Source organism: Tiliqua scincoides, chromosome 1 (genome assembly GCF_035046505.1).
Source record: "Tiliqua scincoides isolate rTilSci1 chromosome 1, rTilSci1.hap2, whole genome shotgun sequence".
In the NCBI taxonomy this organism is placed as follows: domain Eukaryota; kingdom Metazoa; phylum Chordata; class Lepidosauria; order Squamata; family Scincidae; genus Tiliqua; species Tiliqua scincoides.
Genome location: NC_089821.1, coordinates 93,814,376 through 93,832,393, shown reverse-complemented (window position 1 = coordinate 93,832,393; position 18,018 = coordinate 93,814,376). Strand labels below are relative to the sequence as shown.

The window sequence follows — 18,018 nt, the reverse complement described above, 5'->3', positions numbered from 1 at the left end:
GGATAGTTTGTAAAGGGTTATAGCCTAAATCACATAATTAGGGAGAATTTAATTTAAATTAACCCATTTTCGCCTGTCCCACAGATATACACATTTGGTCCCTGTTGCGTATCGGTCCCTGTTGTGTATTGGTCCCTGCCAGTATGCCTGGCAAATGGCATACTTTTTTTTACAGAAGAGCTAATTAAGCCATTGGGCAGAAATGGCTTAATTAGCTCTTCTGTAAAAAAAAAAGTATGCCATTTGCCAGGCAACAGAAAAACGCAAAAGGAAGCAGAACAAAGATGCAAAATTATAATGTAGAGCTCAGATACAGAGCAATGATAATGCCCATACTGCCTTAACTGCTGTTAATGCAGAATGGTGTAGTTAGCTAGGTACGGTCACTAGCTCTCATCCTTTAAGACAGTAATTCGGTTAAGTGCTTAATTATTTCCCTGCATACAGAATAAGCAGGCCAGTGTCAACAGTCAAAATACAGAGATAGCATCTTCGAGGGCCACATGTTGCCTCACATCTGTCCCACAAGTTGTTGAGTGTTGAGAAATCTACACAAATTCCAGTGCAATTCCAGCTGTCTTGGTTGTGAACATGAAAATGTGAACTGGTGTTAGTTGTTATACTATTGTGAGGTTGTATTAGGAAGCCACCTGATACTGGGTCTTAGCTCAGTGAAAGAGTATCTGTTTGTGCATGCAGAAGGTCCTAAGAAGGGTAAAGACACATTCCTGAACTAGATGGATCAGTGATCCAGAGACAGTATACCATGGTCATCACTTTAGCAGTCATTACAGATCACTGCCTCTTATCCAAACACCCAATTATCCAACCTAAGACAGTGTGTCTGGAAGCAGATCAGCTGATAAAGGACCCATTCTATCCAACTTTCCAACACTGACATAGTCATGCCAACAGAGTCTGCACTGCATCCAGCAGTAGGGGGGCAATTACAGTGGTCTCCTCTAGGTAAGGGAATGTTGGCTCCCTTGCCATGAAGCTGCATCAGTGCCGGAAAGTTAGATAGGATTGCCTAATCAAGCAAAATTAATGCAAAATCAACTTTGTCCAATTCCAGCGCAACTGTCAAGGAACAGCCTGATGCCATAATCAGTCAGCCTCCTTCTGAAAAGCCAAGAGAACTGCACTATACAAGGGCTGGAGTTACAAAACCCAGGAAAGCAGAAGGCCACAGAGAATGCCTTAAGATCCACATGCGGTCCTTGAGCTACGGTCTGAGCAGTAAAGTTCATAAAATATAGCTGATACTTTCTAATGCTGCAATACACACATGTAAATAAGTTTGCCAGCAGTCCAAAGATGCAACAATAAAAAATTCAAACATGCAGCTTTATGCTCATATCAAAGTGTCTGGGATTTACAAACAAAATTTCAAGCTATCCCAAAAATAAGATCAGGGTGTGCCAACACATTTTCTGACATTCCAGTCAAAGCAAATAGGCAGCCTGGTGAGTCCTGTTCTAAGATGGTTTACTCAGAAGTAAATCCTCTCAAGTTCAATGGTCATAGGACTACAGTCATAATGTATCATGAAACTTATTATGCCAACATTTAGACAATTTCAGACAAAGTTTACCACTGAATATATAAAGTGAAAGCAAAACTGTCCAAGGGAACACAGAACAGTTACAAGGGTTTTTTTTAAATGAGCTAGTTCTACAATGTTTAATTGTATACTCAGTAGTTTTTAATTACTTAATAATACCATCTTGAACATCCAAACAGTAAAATCAAAGTAGCATAAGCATTACATTCAGAATTACTAAACACAAAAGCCAAAACAGTATAGGGTACCTCCCAACACAGCAATTAAACAATACAAACTCAAACGTTAGTTACCAGCGTAAAGTCTCTAGGAGGCTGCTGAAGTGATCTTACGCAAATCCTCATTCCTGAGCAGAGTCCTGCTACAACCATATCTCTGACCACAAAAAGGCTAACACAGCTACATACAAATAACCATTAACGCTTTGTTGATGTTAAGAGGCCACAAGTGGAAATGGGCTGACTTGAACATTTAGGTCAGGGCTCAGCACCTTCTAGATCCAGTTGTGGTTCAGACCAGTAAACTGAACAGGGCTAGATCATTAAATCAAAGCTTCTATGTTGTGACTGCACAGAAGAGCATTTCAGCAAGTTATCAGAGGGGGATGAGAGAGAGAAATTGAGAATCACCATGTGTATTTCCTTTTGCTTTACTGATTGGAAAGAGGAAACTGCTCACTCTCCTCCAAAGTGCAAAAATTAAAAGTCAACCACTGAAACTGACAGAAGCAATTTTAAATCAAACAAAATTAAGTCCTCCTTCAAACAGCATGCAATTAACCTATGGTAAGTAATTTAAGTAACTATCATAATTTTTTTTAATTAATTAGAAAAGTAGCAAGATGGTATCCATTGCACTAACAGACAAAAACCACACAGATTCAAGCTGTAATGAAACATACACAGTCAGCCTGCATCTTACCTGCACAAGCTAATCTACATGTGCTTGGCAAACAAAAGGAAAAAACAGGCAAAAACAATGGATTACAGTAGTCCTGGCAATTCCACCTGCCATTCCACTTTCTAAGTACATGCCCCAAAATAAGCTTGAGACCAGAGAGCAAACCTCTTTCAGTCAGTCTCAAACCCACTTGCCTATCAAACTTGTTAAAGAAGCAGTGTGCATTTTGGATGTAAAGGATTTTCAAGATACTTTTGAGTACAGTACATTCAATTTCACACACCAGCTATGGAATCTAACCCTTGCATAAGATGGGTTATAAGCAGGATGCAAGATGTAACTGCTATTATTTGGGGCATTAGGACTGGGCTCTGAAATCTGTGGTCTGCACAAGAGTGAACTTACCACCTCCAAAGCCTTTCTTTATAACCTAATGACTAGAGTTACAATTCTATACACATTTACATGGGAGTAAGTTCTGAGTATGCATGCTCAAGATTGGACTGTAAAGATTTAATAAATATGCAGTATAAGGCTTAACCAAGATCAGACACTTAGCAACATCATTTAAACAAAGGCTTGCTTCTAAAACATGGAACCAAAATTGTAAGCCTATGGATGTTTTCTTCAGAGTAAGCCCTGCTGAAAGTGTAGGCCCTGGGTGCATGTGATTTAAGTGGTCCTGAAATAAGAGTAGGCAAACTCTTGTCTTGTGAAGTAAAACACATTAGTTTCACAGGTCAGTCTCTCCATCAAAGCATACAAATTTGTAAACAAATATAAACTTTGGGTCTGTTTTATGCCATCCAGCAACATCAAAACAATTGATCTTGCAAAACTTTATACGCATTCTATCAAACTAACAGGGCCATGAAAATTCTATTCAAATAATGTCAGTTGTATAACAAAGGAAATATATATACTGTATACTAGCAGCAATGCTATAGCTTATGATGCAATTAAATCATGTGTGTTGTCAGAGAACCAGCATGTCACAGTGGCTACAAAGGGTAGAGCTTGCAATAAAGTAGAGTCCGAATCCCTGCTCAGTGGCAGAGAAACCTCACCAGAGAAGCTCACCAGGTGATCTTAGCAAGTCATTGTCTTTCAGGCAATCTTACATTGGCGGGGTTACCGTGAGGTTGTAGTGTCACCTTGAACTCTTGAGGAGGAGAGAGGAATGCCAATCTAACAAGACTGACAGAGGCTGACGAAAGCTGTCTAGTTCAATCGCTTTCAACTCTCTACGTTTAAGGATTACTTTCCACACCGACTTTTCTGCTGAGGAGCCCCGAGTGTCCACTGAGAATTCTCTAGCAGGTTTCTAGAGTATGCACAGTTCACTGACCAAGTTTATCCCTTCTTGTTGCCCCACTTTCACTTACTGTATGGTTTAAACACAGCCAACAGAGTTGCAGCTGCTGTCTGCAGAGGAAGATCTGTCATGGCCAGACAAGCTGTCTTGCTGGAAAGCTTGTCTACCATTACAGGTCTTCTCATTTGCTTCCAGTGAATCAGAGAATTCCTTGGAACACAGTTTGAAAACAGGGTGGTGAATGTTACCATGTATTCAGATCAGTGAACTATTAGGCCAATCATATGACAAGGAGAAAACGACCATAAATCCCCAAAGACAAATATCTCTATAATAGAGGCATCCATTGGTCAAGATTAATAACATTCCCACCCATCTCCTCCAAGACAAAGAAAGAACATTTCTGAGCCAAAGCCGGCACCCACAATAAACCTGGGAACTGATAAGATAAGGATGTCTGTCCATACTGCAGCAAAAAAAGGAAATGAACATTAGAGGAGAAAGAACATCTCCAGACTATAGAAATCCTCTCATCTGCAGACTGCAGCTTAGCAAGCTTTTAACTTTGTGCTGTCAGTGAAATGCACAAACTGCAAACCTAAATGGGGGGGGGGCAAAAAGATAGAGGGGGATTCTTCCACCTCTGCAATTCTTACAGAATTCCTTGCCATCTGTCAATCCATCAAATGCATAGGGAGGAAGAAATGAGCATGCCCAGTGATCCAGATGACATCAGCTTGATCAATGCTGGGGATGGGAAGGCTGCAGTAGCAACTACAAGAGGCAGCTGGAAGAGTCAATTGGGGTCGACTCCATTCAGTTCCCCACCAGTGCTCACCGCTGCAGCTATGAAAACAGGGAATGCAGCCAAGTGGGACATTAGAAGGCAGGTTTCTCCCTGCAGATGTAAGGAAGGAGGGCTGAAGAACATTTTGTTGCATGGCGCCAGTGTTTTGCTAATCAAGACATGTAACATGGTTCTCTAACTTAAGCATCTTGCCTTAGGGACCTAGATAAACAAGAAATATCCATCACCTTCTAAAAAGGAATATTTCAGGAAATCTTGACAAGAAATTCCTGTGCGTTTTGTGGCCTTTTGTCTCCACTGCTCAGCATTTTTTCTCCACATATGCATTGCAACTGCAAACTGAGGATATCAATTCATGCATCCAGTGCGGCAGCAAGTTCTAGTCCACCAAAGCTTATGTGGCAACTATTAGTCTTAGGATGCCACAAGACTCTTTTGGCAAGTCTCCCAACTACAATCCCAAGGAAATTTAATGCTAACACCCACATGCCAAACCTTTCACTTTGCATGCATTCCTGCGTTCACTGATCCTCATGCCCTCTCTCACTCTAGGTCAGTGGTTCCCAAACTGTGGGTCAGGACCCACTGATGGGTGGCGACCTGATTTTTGGTGGCTTGCCAAAGGAAAGATCCAGTAACCAATTGCCTCAAGCCCAAAGGCTACTGAAAAATCAGGTACTATAGCTGCTAATTACCTTGCAAAGAGCTGAGCTCCTGCAGTTTGCAAACATGTGTAAATGGAGAGGTACAGTTTGAGGGTCTTTTTCTGGTTATTATGACAGACAGACCTTTTAAAAAAAACCTGGTAAACCTAGGTGAGTCCCGAGAGAGTGTCATTTTAAAAAGCGGGTGCTGCTGCTGCTGCTGCTGCTAAAAAGTTTGGGAACCACAGCTCTATTTAAGGAACCCTCAGCTATTCCCCTCTGGGATCCTCACCTCCTCCACTGGCAATCTCAGCTTTGCAGCCATGGGAGGAGTTTCCTAAGTCACCCTGGGAACAGACTCCCCTTGACAAAGGATGGTGGCTTTTTGTTTGTTGGGTGTTCAAGGTGAAGGAGCCTTGAACAAGCAGCCCAGCAAGCAAGATACACACACACACCAGCACAGGAGAGCAGCCAACGCTGAGAACAATGGGCGGAGGTGGAGGGCACACAATGCGGTGCAGCAACACACCACAGGCCCCCCACAGCAACCAGGGAGCCAAAGGGGGTTTGGCAGGTCCTGGAGCACAGGGCGAACGATCCCCACCATCACCACAGCCTAAGGCAGCAATCCTCTCCACACTTTCCTGGGTGTAAGCCCCACAGGCTCTCATGGGACTTGCTTCTGAGTAGACAGGCATAGCACTGGGCTCTAAGGCTGCCATGCACTCCACACTTTCCTGGGAGGAAGCCCCATTGACGCTAATGGACTTCCTTCTGAGTAGACATGCCTAGGACTGGGCTCTTAGGCTGCAATCCTCTCCACATTTACCTGGGAGTAAGCCCCATTCACTAGATTGGGGCTTACTTCTAAGTAGGCACGCATAGGATGCCATCCTCTCCACCCTTTCCGGGGAGTAAGCCCCACTGACTGCCAGGGGACTTGCTTCTGAGTAGACCCGCTCGGAGCCCCCCTCACTCACCCCGACCACCACCGTGTCTTCGCCTTTGAATTTGGGGATGAACTTGTCCCCGCGGAGAATCTCCGCCTCGTTGAGGGGCCGGAACCGGCACATCACTTTGATGCTGCATTCGGCGGGGTCCGCCATGGCGCTGCGGGCGAGGAGGCTCCGGGCAGCGACGGGGACGGAGCCGGCTGGGCGAGGCGGCGGCGCAGCTTCCCACACGCGCTGCAGCCGCTCAGGGGCCGGGCAGGGCGGCGAGCGCGGGCGCAGCAGGAGGCATTCCGGGGAGCAGCCCCGGCCAGGGAGGCTGCGCGAGCTCTAGCGCCGGCGCGGGGGACGCAGCGCCTCGCAGACCCCCCAGCGGCGCTCAGAGCGCGGGGGCCGCCGAGCCTGTGCGCAGAGCCCGTGCGCAGAGGCGCGCGCGCCGCATGTGCGCTCCTGGGGAGCCTGCGTGAGGGCGGCTCCTGCTCCCCCTCCGCCTCCGCCTCCAAGCGGGGCCGCCCCTGGCTGGCTGGCTGGCGCTGCTCCGGCCACCAGCCCGCATCCCCGCCGGCAGGCACCTTCTCGCCCGCCCGCTCCCCACCCCGGGGCTTTTGTGACTTCACCGCATTACATCAACCCCGCCAGCTCGGGGGGCGGCGGTGGGTCCCAGCGCACTCTGGGAGCTGTAGTTCTGAATGCATTGCAACAGGTGGGCGGCGGGGGGGGAGTGAGGCCCCTGCAGCAGAGAGACGGGTGGACGACTCCAGTGTCACCACTCTGCTCCTTGCTGCTGGCACTTCCCACCCCAGCTGTGGCCAGGACAGAGAAACAAGGCTTTGCAGGCCAAATAGAGCCCAATCCTATGCTTGTCTACTCAGATGTAAATCCCACTATAGCCAATGGGGCTTACTCCCAGGTAAAAGTGGTTGCAGCCTTAATTTCCAGTTCATCCTTCTGCTCCCTGCTGCTGGCACTTCCCACCCCAGGTGTGGCCAGGAGAGAGAATCAAGGCTTTTGCAATCTAATTAGAGCCCAAGCATAGGCATGTCTACTCAGAAGTAAATCCTACTATAGCCAATGGTGCTTACGCCCAGGTAAATGTGGACGAGGTTGCAGCCTTAGGACCCAATCATATCCAACTTTCCAGCTCCAGTGCGGCTCTGAGGTAAAAGAACAAATGTTCCCATACCTTGAGGAGGCCTATGTGACAGCATGCCACGCACACACCCCATTGGTATTGCTGCACCAGCCCTGGAAAATTGGATAGGATTGGGCTCTTAATTTCCAGTTCATCCTTCTGCTCACTGCTTGCACTTCCCACCCCAGGTGTGGCCAGGAGAGAGAAACAATGGATTTATACATCTAATTAATTTCCAGTTAATGACACTTTGTTTGGGGTGTTGCCACAACTAACTACATTTTATATTGACTTTCAAGTCGTTTCAAGGAATTTATGACTTCAGAGCACAACATTCAACACTTATCTCTTTTAACATTTTTCAAGGTTGCATTTCAAATTTGTAGATTCAAGTGTCTTTCTCACTTAGAGTGGAGTATGGCTGGCTACACACACCATAAGAAGAGCCCCACTGGGTCAGGCCAAAGGCCCATATAGTCCATCTTCCTGTAGCCCACCAGATGCCTCAGGGAGCATACAAGACACCTGTATCCTGGTGACACTCCCTTGCATCTGGCATTCAGAGGTAGCCTATTTCTAAAACCAGGAGATTGCACACACCCAGCATGGCTTGTAAACTGTGATGGACCAGCATTCCCACACTGTGCTCCAAGATTCCTGAGGAAGAAGGACTTGAAGGAAACAAAGAACTGAATTTCTGGCACTACAAATAATGTATAAATAACAGCCTAATCATAGGCATGTCTACTCAGAAGTAAGTCCCATTAAATTCAATGGAACTTACTCCCAGAAAGGTGTTAGAATTGCAGCATTAATATTAAGTGCCTATGCATACATTGCAAGCCTGCACACATATCCCCAGGAGTAAGACCCTGGGACTTAATTCTGAGTAAGTATGCCCAGGGTTGCACTATTATCTTTTTTGATTGGGAAGAATAAAGAATAAAGACAATATTTTTTAGGAGAGTTGCACTGTTATTCCATGCTCAGCAACATTAACTTTGAAAGCAGTTTACAAGATTTAGAATCAATTAGAATTCTTTTCAAAGCCATCATATAACACCAACAGACATTTAAAAGCAAGTGGATAAAATATCAAAACCACAAGAGCAACTAGTGGTCCAACAAACCAGAAACCTTTCAAAAGGGAAAGTACAAGTTTTGTGGAGCCTATCAGGCACTGTTCTTGCCAGAGAAGTTCCACAAAGAGGTGCCACCACAGAAGAGGAATGACATCTGACAGCCCAATACTAAGCTTCCAGGCACTCACGGAAACAGCAGTGCTGAAGTGGCTACTGCTGTATCCAGCAGGCTACACCAGGAGTCTCCTGGGGGAGAAAGGGACTTTCATCCCCTTCCCCTGGGGAAAGCCCCAAGCCCTGAAATGGGGTTTCTCAAGTCTGTGCCTGTTATGTAAGTTATGCAGGATCAAAATCCTGCATAACTGATTGGCCCAGACTTATGGCTAGCCAATCAGGTGATGGATCGAAATCCTACCATCCGATCTTAAAGTTTCAATTGCACCAATCACGGGAAGTCTAAGTCTATAAAAAGCTAGGGGTTTGCCTTGTATTTTGCTAGGTTCTGTTCTGATGGAATAAACGTATTGAGCTGGTATCACTATGCCTTCCTTTATTCGCATGGACCCACTATATAACAGTGCCAATCCCACCTCTCTTCCTGCCCTGTCCCCATTCCCCACTCCCCCCAGAGGCCACATTGCCATCACATCCTCCTCCTGCTGGTGCTGGGCCTGTCACCTGACTGGCATGGGGCCAGTTCCTGTGCTCCCTACTCAATGGGTGCTGTAAATGTGCTTTATGGCAGGGCTACAGCACTAAGCACTGGCACTAGGGCTCAGCACCAGCACTGGGTGAGTTTAGGATTGGGTCTGATTCCCTTGCTTCTAAGCAGATCTTCTGAAGCACATGGAGGAGCACATAAGAGTTGGTGATCCTTCAGTTAACCAGTCCCTAACTGTTTGGGACTTTCAAGGATGAAAATGAATTGAGAGGTTTTGTTTTCCTTTTGTCAATCTTCCTATAGATTTAGAACGCTGCAGGGGAACCATGGTTTGATTCAAATTAGCAGGGAATGGGGCTGTTAAATTCATGATGGTCCTCTACCTCCCCAATAATTTGAGCAATGGACCCAGGGGCAGCAGTCTGGCTACCAGTATGTTTCTGGGTACAATTCAAAGTGCTAATTTTGACTTTTAAATCCCTTTATGGCTTGGTACCTGGGTATTTGAGGGAATGCCTTCTTCCTTATAAACCTACCTGTCCTCTTAGATCAGGGGTGCCCAAACCCTGGCCCTGGGACCTCTTGCAGCCCTTGAGGACTCCCAATCTCCAATGAGCCTCTGGCCCTCTGGAGACTTGCTGGAGCCCATGCTGGCCTGATGCAACCGCTCTCAGCCTGACAGCCAACTGTTTGAGCTCTCCGGTGAGTGGTGGGATGAGGGCTCCCTCCACTGCTTTCGGTTTCACATCTGCAATGCAGCAGTGGCAACAAAGGAAAGGGTGGCCTTGCTTTGTGCAAGGCCTTCATTCATTCATATAAAATCTCTAATATATTCATTTATGTAAATTTAATCAAATTTGAAATGTAAATTAATTCTTTTTTCCCCCAGCCCCTGGCACAATGTCAGAGAGATGATGTGGCCCTCCTGCCAAAAAGTCTGGACACCCATCTTAGATCATCAGAGGGGGCCCTTTTAACTGTGCTGCCATTGAAAGAGATGAGGGGGATGGTGGCAAGAAATAAGGCCTTCTTGGTGGTGGTACTCTGCTTGTGGAATTCTCTCCCCTTGGAGCTAAGAACTGCTCCTCTTTGCAGTTCTTTTGGTAGGGCCTTAAGATCTTGTTTAAGAATGTGTTTCAGTGTTGATATGATGGGCTTGAATTTTAACTTTAACATTGAACTTTTATTGTAGTTTTATGTGATCCATAAAGTGTTTGTTCTGCTTTCAGTATGTTAATTGTTTTATGTTTTAATATTGTTTTAATCAGTTTATTGTATGTTGCTAGCCACCCTGAAGCCCCAAACGTGTGGGAGTAAGATGGGATAAAAATTCATTAAATAAATAAACATAAAATGAGAGAGACTGCATTTCAAAGTCCTGTTTTGAACCAGAAGCCCTGCTTCTTAGTTCCCAATGAGCAGGATGGCTTGAGCAACCCATTGTTGTCAGAAATGCTTATAGCCAGTTAAATTTCTAACCATTTCTAACCAACCCAATTGGTACAGGAAATCCTAGCCAATACATTGTATTGGAAAGTAATCGTTTTCAGCACACACCACTGAATCAATTTCAAAGTTGAAAGCTAGCTAGTTCTGCTATAAGTAAACTACTGAGGCCAGTTTTCTCATTGTTGAAATTAAGAAAAGTTACCTGGCTAAAACAAATCAAAAGGGCAGATGCTGTACAATACCCATCCATTCCCAAATGGGAGCCACTGTAAATTCTAGTCTGTATTCCACCCTAATCCTATATGGAAAAAAAAGATCTATAAACAGAATGCACTAATGCTATGCATTAGTACTGCAGTTTATACATTGTGCACTAGGAAAAGCTCTGTTGAAAAAAGATCCTAGGGCTCTGCTCCAGCTCAAATTAAGCACATTTCTCCTAATTATTTGGCATTCCTGTTAATTATTTGGCATCCCTTGTTGCATATTAAGTTCACAGATGCAGGCACATTACTGATAAAACAACACGCAACCCTTATACACAACAGTTGCACAGGCTGCTTTTAATGCTACACGTAACTGTTGAGAAATAGCTTTTCAGCATGCTTGTACATGAGGTAGCAAAACACCATGTTAGCAATCACCCAATGCAACATACTGGTTGCATATTCTAAAAGGTGCCTCCTGTGTAGGCATTTTGTAAGATCTGAACTTATTTCACAGATCACAGTGCTGTTGAACCAAAATGCATTGATTAGAGATGTCGTTGCTAATGGAGCATACCATAGTTATCAATTTGGAAGGTAAAGTGTAGATCGTACTTATCAAATGCATTTGTGCAGGCAAGTCACCACAGCACTTGACATGGGAGCAGATGGCCATTATCTTTTGCTCAAATCCAAATAGCCAAATCATTACACTTCCCTTAATAATTTATAAGGATCAAAGAACAAAACACTGGGTTCCAATAGGTTTAGATACATCGCTTTAAATACCTTTGAGACAAAGTAGATGAATGGGGTATTGGAATAGGTCCTGTTGGTTTTCTGGCCCATTTGCCAATTCTGTCCTACATCGAACTGCATTCCTGGTTGGGCATTTACTCTCCCCACTTTACTCTCCACTAGCTTCTTTCTTCTATGAAGTAGGGATGTTAGGGCTCACTATTAACTACTGATTGCTAATTTAAAAGGAATGAGTCAATTCAATGTGTCACTAACATACTAAACTTTCAGCATGTATTTTCTGAAAGATGTTGATCTTTTAGCACTATTCAGTGCTTTGCTATCCTGATTTGGCTACGAGCACTTAGTCATGTCTGACCTCATTTCCCTAGTCAAGTGTTGCAGACCAGGCTGTTTTTGCTCTTACAGTAGCAGCAAGCACAAACTGTCTGCTACCATCACCTTGGCACTATGTGCCCTATCAATTCACAGTGATGCTAATTTTCTAGTACCAGGTTATATGGTTACCCAAAGATAACCAAGACAGACTTGCATGCAGTCTGATATGGGTCCCAAAAATTTGCAGTACCAGAATGAACATTAACTAAGATATATCTTCATGAGTTGTGTACTACCTTCAGAAGTAGTAGTAGTAGTAGTCCTCAGGATACCCAGTTTTCTATTGCTCAACAATTGCTAGCTGCTTCTTTTTGGAAAACTGTTTATTACAGAACGGTATATTTTCCAACATCTTCACCAACTGAAACCTGCTGAAATACAATTTTTTAAAAAAGGCTTTGGCTGAGGACTGTCATTCCATACTGGGTGGAGTACACTCACATACTCTTTCCCACAGCATATATAAGGGGGACACACTTAGATGTCCATGTATAGGCCTGAGTGAATTTTCACATGATTCACATGCTTTTCTCCTCACCTCACTCTTATTTAATAAGAAGAAAGTATAATTCAAATTATGTTACATTGGGCTCTCAGAATGCCCTATACTCTTTATGGAAAGGTGCACCTGAAATTGCTATCTGGACTACAAAATGATAATCCTGAGATGGATATGCAAACCGACCCTAAGGTTCAAAACTATAGCACAGCACTATGTAGCTGACACAACAGATGGACTGTTGTATTTCAAGCAGGAACAGTGTCTTCCCACAAGATTCAGCGCATGCTACTATATCGTTTTGCAGGTTCATCAGGCTATTCCAGTTGACTCCCCAAGTCAATTAGATGTACTTTAGAAGTTTCCAAACTGGAAACCTCTGTGTCCCCAAAAAAGCCTTCCCTGTCCCAAGCGGCTCTTACCATTCTGCCATGGCGCAGTATTTCTTTGAAGATGATCTGGGCATAGGAATGCAGAAAGGTAAGCTCCACTCACGGTGGGGGGGACGGGGACAGGCTTTTTCCAAACCCTGGATCCAGCCCGTGGCCCAGGTTTTGGAGAGCCCTGATGTACTTCAAAGGAAACTGACCTCAATAATGTGTATGCAGACTTCTAGCATGGACAGTTTAATCACCAACATCGCACCATGCTCCATAACTGCCTTCTCACAAACTACAAAGGATAAAATAAATGTGTTGAAAATGCTCCTAAAAGAAACTAGTTACAATCCTTTTGTTCTCTGCAACATTTTAAAAACCTCTGGAGGGTAACACATTCATTAGCTGCCAAAAAGGAAAATGTTCTCTGACTCCTCTACTTTTCAATCTGATAGCCAAAATCAAAGAGGCCGAATGCATTTTACTTTAGAAGAAGAAGTAAAATTCTTTATATAATAGCAGATGGACTATATTAATAACATAGTATATATATACACAATTTATACCTTTTGAAAAAAGGCACATTATAAAAATCTGTAATATAACCTGTAAAATTAAACCTAAAGAAGCCAAAGTCAGATTTTACCTGTTAGCTTAAATGTGCACAAACTCACTTCAAATATATACATTGAGAAAGAAGTGAGATTAAAATGAATGAATGAACTAGTAGGTTCTTTTGCCACTTAATAAAGTAGTAAACTTCTATACAGAGGATTCTGCAAAAGCAGGTGCAGCAGAGGTAACAGCCATAAGGTAGGGATTATCTGTGCAATATGCACATACATAAAGTACAAATGAATGAAAACTTGCACTTTTAAATTGTTTCAAGCCTCAATCTAGCAACTCACATGCAAACAGTGTGCTGCTCACACACTTCTGCACATGCTGGGTGTTCAACACATAGTCCACAATGTGGACTTTGATAACACTAATTGTTCAGCGATGTATACAAGGATAGCAGACTAATGTTGGGAATCACATGTGTAGCCCCAAGTGCTGGATACAGAAATCCAGCCCCATTCAGCACTCTTTGGCACATGCACTTCCTGATCCAGTAGGTCATACGCCCACAGAAGCGTCCATGCATATGTCATTGAATGGTGCTGCACATGTACATGCTGAACAGCTGGTGTATCAATTTGATTACCAACTAGCTTCAAAAAAATGCCATATATATTCTTCTCCATGTTGTGAAATAAACACGTATGCAAGGTGCCCATGTTTTGATATGTATTTTTATTTCCCTGCAGTTTTCACTTATCAAGAACAAGTAACAGGGAAAGTTGTCTGAACTAGTGCATAAACAAACATTCTGAAACACCACTACACGTATCTAATTTACAAGAACCGTATAAAAAAAGTCACTAAAACACTACACTACAAAGGTGTCCAACGCTTACAGTCAGACTTTTTCCAACCCGTTACTTGCCTTGTAGCCACAGGAAAACTCTCCAAAATTGAAAGACAATCTGCCACAACCCTCCCCCCTCCCCCACCACCTGGGATGGCTCGATATCTAGACATCCAATAATTATTGCAATGATATATAATGCAATACATACCTGGTAAAATATCATTTATGTGGTGTGTTACAGTTAAAAGCCGGTTAAATTATGCAGACTTCAGATAAAATATAATCAGTTGAAAATTTTCTTCATATCTGCACAGTTTAATATGTGCTAGATGCATAATTTTTACTAGTCAGGTTTTCTGTGTAATTATTTTTATAAACTGGTATTATAAATAGAAATATACATTCAAAATATATGGAAAAGTGGGTTACTACATTAAATTTGCATGTATCGATCCATCCCTTTCCCCTGCACAGTAATAGAAAATACTATTTTGCCTTGAACTTCATATTTGACAGTGAAATGCCACTAAAGTATTTACCAAAAAGTCCATCTAAAATTGTGAAACAAAATGAACCAAGTGAAAACTTTACATTTCCTTTAGAAAAAAATTACAAGAATTTTTCCTAGCTATGAATCTTTAACTTTTTTTAGACACAAAGTTGGATTTATTTTTACAAGATACAAAATGTAAACATGGCAAAATAAATAGTTAAAACAAGTGATGCAGGATCCCATTTCATGCTCATGATCCCATAAAAGAATTATTTTTAAATCCATTCAGTTGCAAATTCAAGTGCAAAAGCATGATGATGAATATCTACTATTCAAGTAACAGAAATAATATTGATGATACAAATAAACTATTTTACAAGGTAGTGATTTTCCCAATTTTACAAAATGTACATTATATATCGACTTAATGTACGATATGATAGTCCATTTAGGTCCATTTTAATTCCCTGTGATCCGCAGAGTGTTGTTTTGCATTCAGCTGGAATATAAATGATTACACCAACAGCACAGGTTGAGCCACTGTTTTGAGGTTATGTCACCTCCATTGCTACTGTCGTCTCTGCTATGCCATTTAAACCCAATCTTTCTGGTTCATGGTTCTCTCTGAAAGAATCAAAAACAAGAAAACGGTTACAAGTAGAAAAGCTAGGACATACTTCTTTAATCTTTCAATATTTACTATGAGGCGATACCTTAGTTTCTCATATTTAGGATATCAATAAATCATAAAAGACACACAAGGCAAAATTCATTCAAAATTGACTTACAACCTTTTTTTATGAACAGCCAAAAACTACTGAAAGTTAATGTTATTTCAGGTTCTACTTATACAAATGAGTCATCACAATGATGTCTTATCTCCCTTGCCAAGGCTTGTTCTGCAGAAAGCTACCGCAGCCACCTGCATATAAGCTGACCTCACAGATAAGTCAAGGGCAGATTTTGAGCCAAAATCATGGAATTTTCTTTGACCCTCAAATAAGTCGGGGGTAACTTGGGGGGGGGGGCGGCTGACTATAGTTTTATCTGATTTTCTCTGAGGCCAGAGCCTGAAAAATAACCTACCAGTAATTGTTACATAAGAACTATACATAATGAACTCTAATTCATTTAAAATATAGTAGAAGATCATAAGATATATTTTATTCTTTAACTTTTTGAATTCTGGCCATTACAACATTTTTGTAAACACTACCAGAGTAAGTGCACTGTAAACAACATATCAGTAGAACAGTAGTTTCCAATCTGGGGTACATGTATCCCCAGGGGCACTCAACAGGACCTTTAGGGGTACTTGAAAAAGAATTGAATAATGGCGGAAAAAGGCAGGTCGTGCTCCAGAATGCCTTGCAGAGCCAGCAAGGCAGGAAGGGAGGTAGCTAGTTGGCTGTGAAAGTCCCACCAATGGCTGGTTTTTGGCCATCAATTCATGTATGAATCAGTGACTGAAAACCAGCATAGTAAGAAAGCTGGAACATAATATGGAAAGCGATCAATCACCAAGAATTTCTCAGGACAATTCTCATGCAAAACAGTGAAAATGCAGTCTTCTGTTCTTCAAACAGATAAAAAGAGAAAATACTGTGATGATTACATGACGTATGGGTTTTCATATAGAGGCAATGAAGGCTTATAATATTCATATCACAAACATTTTGCTAATATGAGGGGTACAATATATGGAAATGGGTTGCCAAGGGGTATGCATGTGAAAAAAAGGTTGAGAATCACTGCAGGAGAACTATTAATCAAATCCTCCTTTAAGGTGCTTGGTGTGTTAAGCCAAAGGCTCTCCATATAACATGCAACTTATAACACATAACTGGGAGTGTGCAATTCAATTCACAGCAGAGAGACAAGCAACAAGGAATTACTGTGAGCAAGTGCAGTTGCACATAGTTGCAACTCTGTTTACTCAGAAGTAGAACCATTGCTTTCCATGGGTGATATTCTTAAGTAATGGTGCACTGAATTGTAGCTGGGACTTCATTTCAAATGGAAACAAAGATTACATCCTGGTGTTTTAAAAAAAACCTCTGCAAAGCATTTGCAAAATGGAAAGAGGCAGCAGCAGCATTTGTAAAATGAAATCAGGCGTGCTTGATTTAAAAGGAAGCCTTTAACAGGAGAATAAAAGGTTAACTTTGGCTGGAACTTTGCAATGGAGTGGTTGTCTTGGAGATTAACAGTCCTCAAATTATCTCTGCATTGCTTCTGCAGCTTTGCTTGCAGAAGTTGCTTGAAAAGCCCTGACCCCTGAGCAACTTTGGAGATAAGGCAAGGTGATGATCTAAGCTTGATTTATTGGCAGAAATTTCTCGCCTCATAGGCGAGTATCCACAGTATGCTATGGATACTTCAAGCAATAACATTTGAAAACCAAGACGGTGGGTTTGTTGTAATTTCCTGTTTCACAGAATGTACTACTTGGCTAAGAATTTAGATCAGAGGTGTCAAACATAAGGCCTGGGGGCTGGACACAGCCCAGAGAAGCTTTTTATCTGGCCCCCAGGCTCTCAGATGCTGAGCAATGCTGAGGTCTCACTGCTGAAAGGTGGCCTGCATGATAATTGGGCTCCCCCATATCTTGAAATATGATCAAGATTTGTGCATCTTCTCTTCTGTCATTTGCAGCTAATGAGTTCCTACACAAGAACAGAGTGCTTATTTCTGCTTTTGATCTGTTTAATGACATCACTTCCTGCTAAATGACAAAATCACTCCAGCCCTCAGCAGGCATCATGAATGATATTTGGCCCACTGTATGAAATGAGTTTGACACCCCTGATTTAGATTCAGTATTCCATCTGTTTTCACTGCATGAAAAGGTCCTTATGGTTGTAAAGATACTGGAATATGTATAGTCAATACTGCCTGAAATCTGAGAATTAAGAAAACTAAGAATTAATTCATTAGGAGAAGTGATTCAGTGCCCTCCACTGCTCCTTGCACTTTCCCATGACAAGCAATAAATTATATTCAAGAGTAAAAAAAAAGAAGAAAAAAAAAGATGCAAATAATAACTACAGGATAAACAGCCCAATCCTATGCTTCCCAGCACCTGAAGGAACAGCAGCACCAAAATGGTGACAACTGTACCCTGCGGGCACTGGGAAGATGCTGGAGGTCTCCATGGGGGAAGGGGATTTTAGTCCCATTCCTCAAAAGAAAGCCCCAGTTTTCCGCAATAGGCTTCCTTGAGTCTGGCGTAGCCCTGAGGAGCTCTTTGTTGGGCTTGCAAGCCCGACACAGAGCTTTGGATCAGGTGGAGGCCTCTGCTGGACCCCCCCCCAATCTGGTCCGTGCCACCCTTCCCCTGCCCCAAAAAGATGCTCTGCGGGCCGACAGTGGGGCGTCATTGGCTGT

The 18,018-nt window shown here is 42.8% G+C and overlaps 2 protein-coding genes across 5 annotated transcripts in view; both read right to left on the bottom strand.

The window, feature by feature from the left end:
• KIF5C (kinesin family member 5C) overlaps positions 1–6,337 on the bottom strand; it is a 90,030-nt gene extending 83,693 nt beyond the window's left edge. For all 4 annotated transcript variants that reach the window (XM_066633274.1, XM_066633284.1, XM_066633266.1 and 1 more), the window contains exon 1: positions 6,212–6,337. In XM_066633274.1, coding sequence (XP_066489371.1) covers positions 6,212–6,337 — 126 coding nt within the window. The remainder of the gene's footprint in view (positions 1–6,211) is intronic.
• A 7,666-nt stretch (positions 6,338–14,003) lies between these two features.
• Positions 14,004–18,018, bottom strand: part of EPC2 (enhancer of polycomb homolog 2) — a 54,097-nt gene continuing 50,082 nt past the window's right edge. Inside the window, exon 14 of the mRNA XM_066611949.1 lies at positions 14,004–15,255. Coding sequence (XP_066468046.1) covers positions 15,183–15,255 — 73 coding nt within the window. The 3' untranslated portion in view covers positions 14,004–15,182. The remainder of the gene's footprint in view (positions 15,256–18,018) is intronic.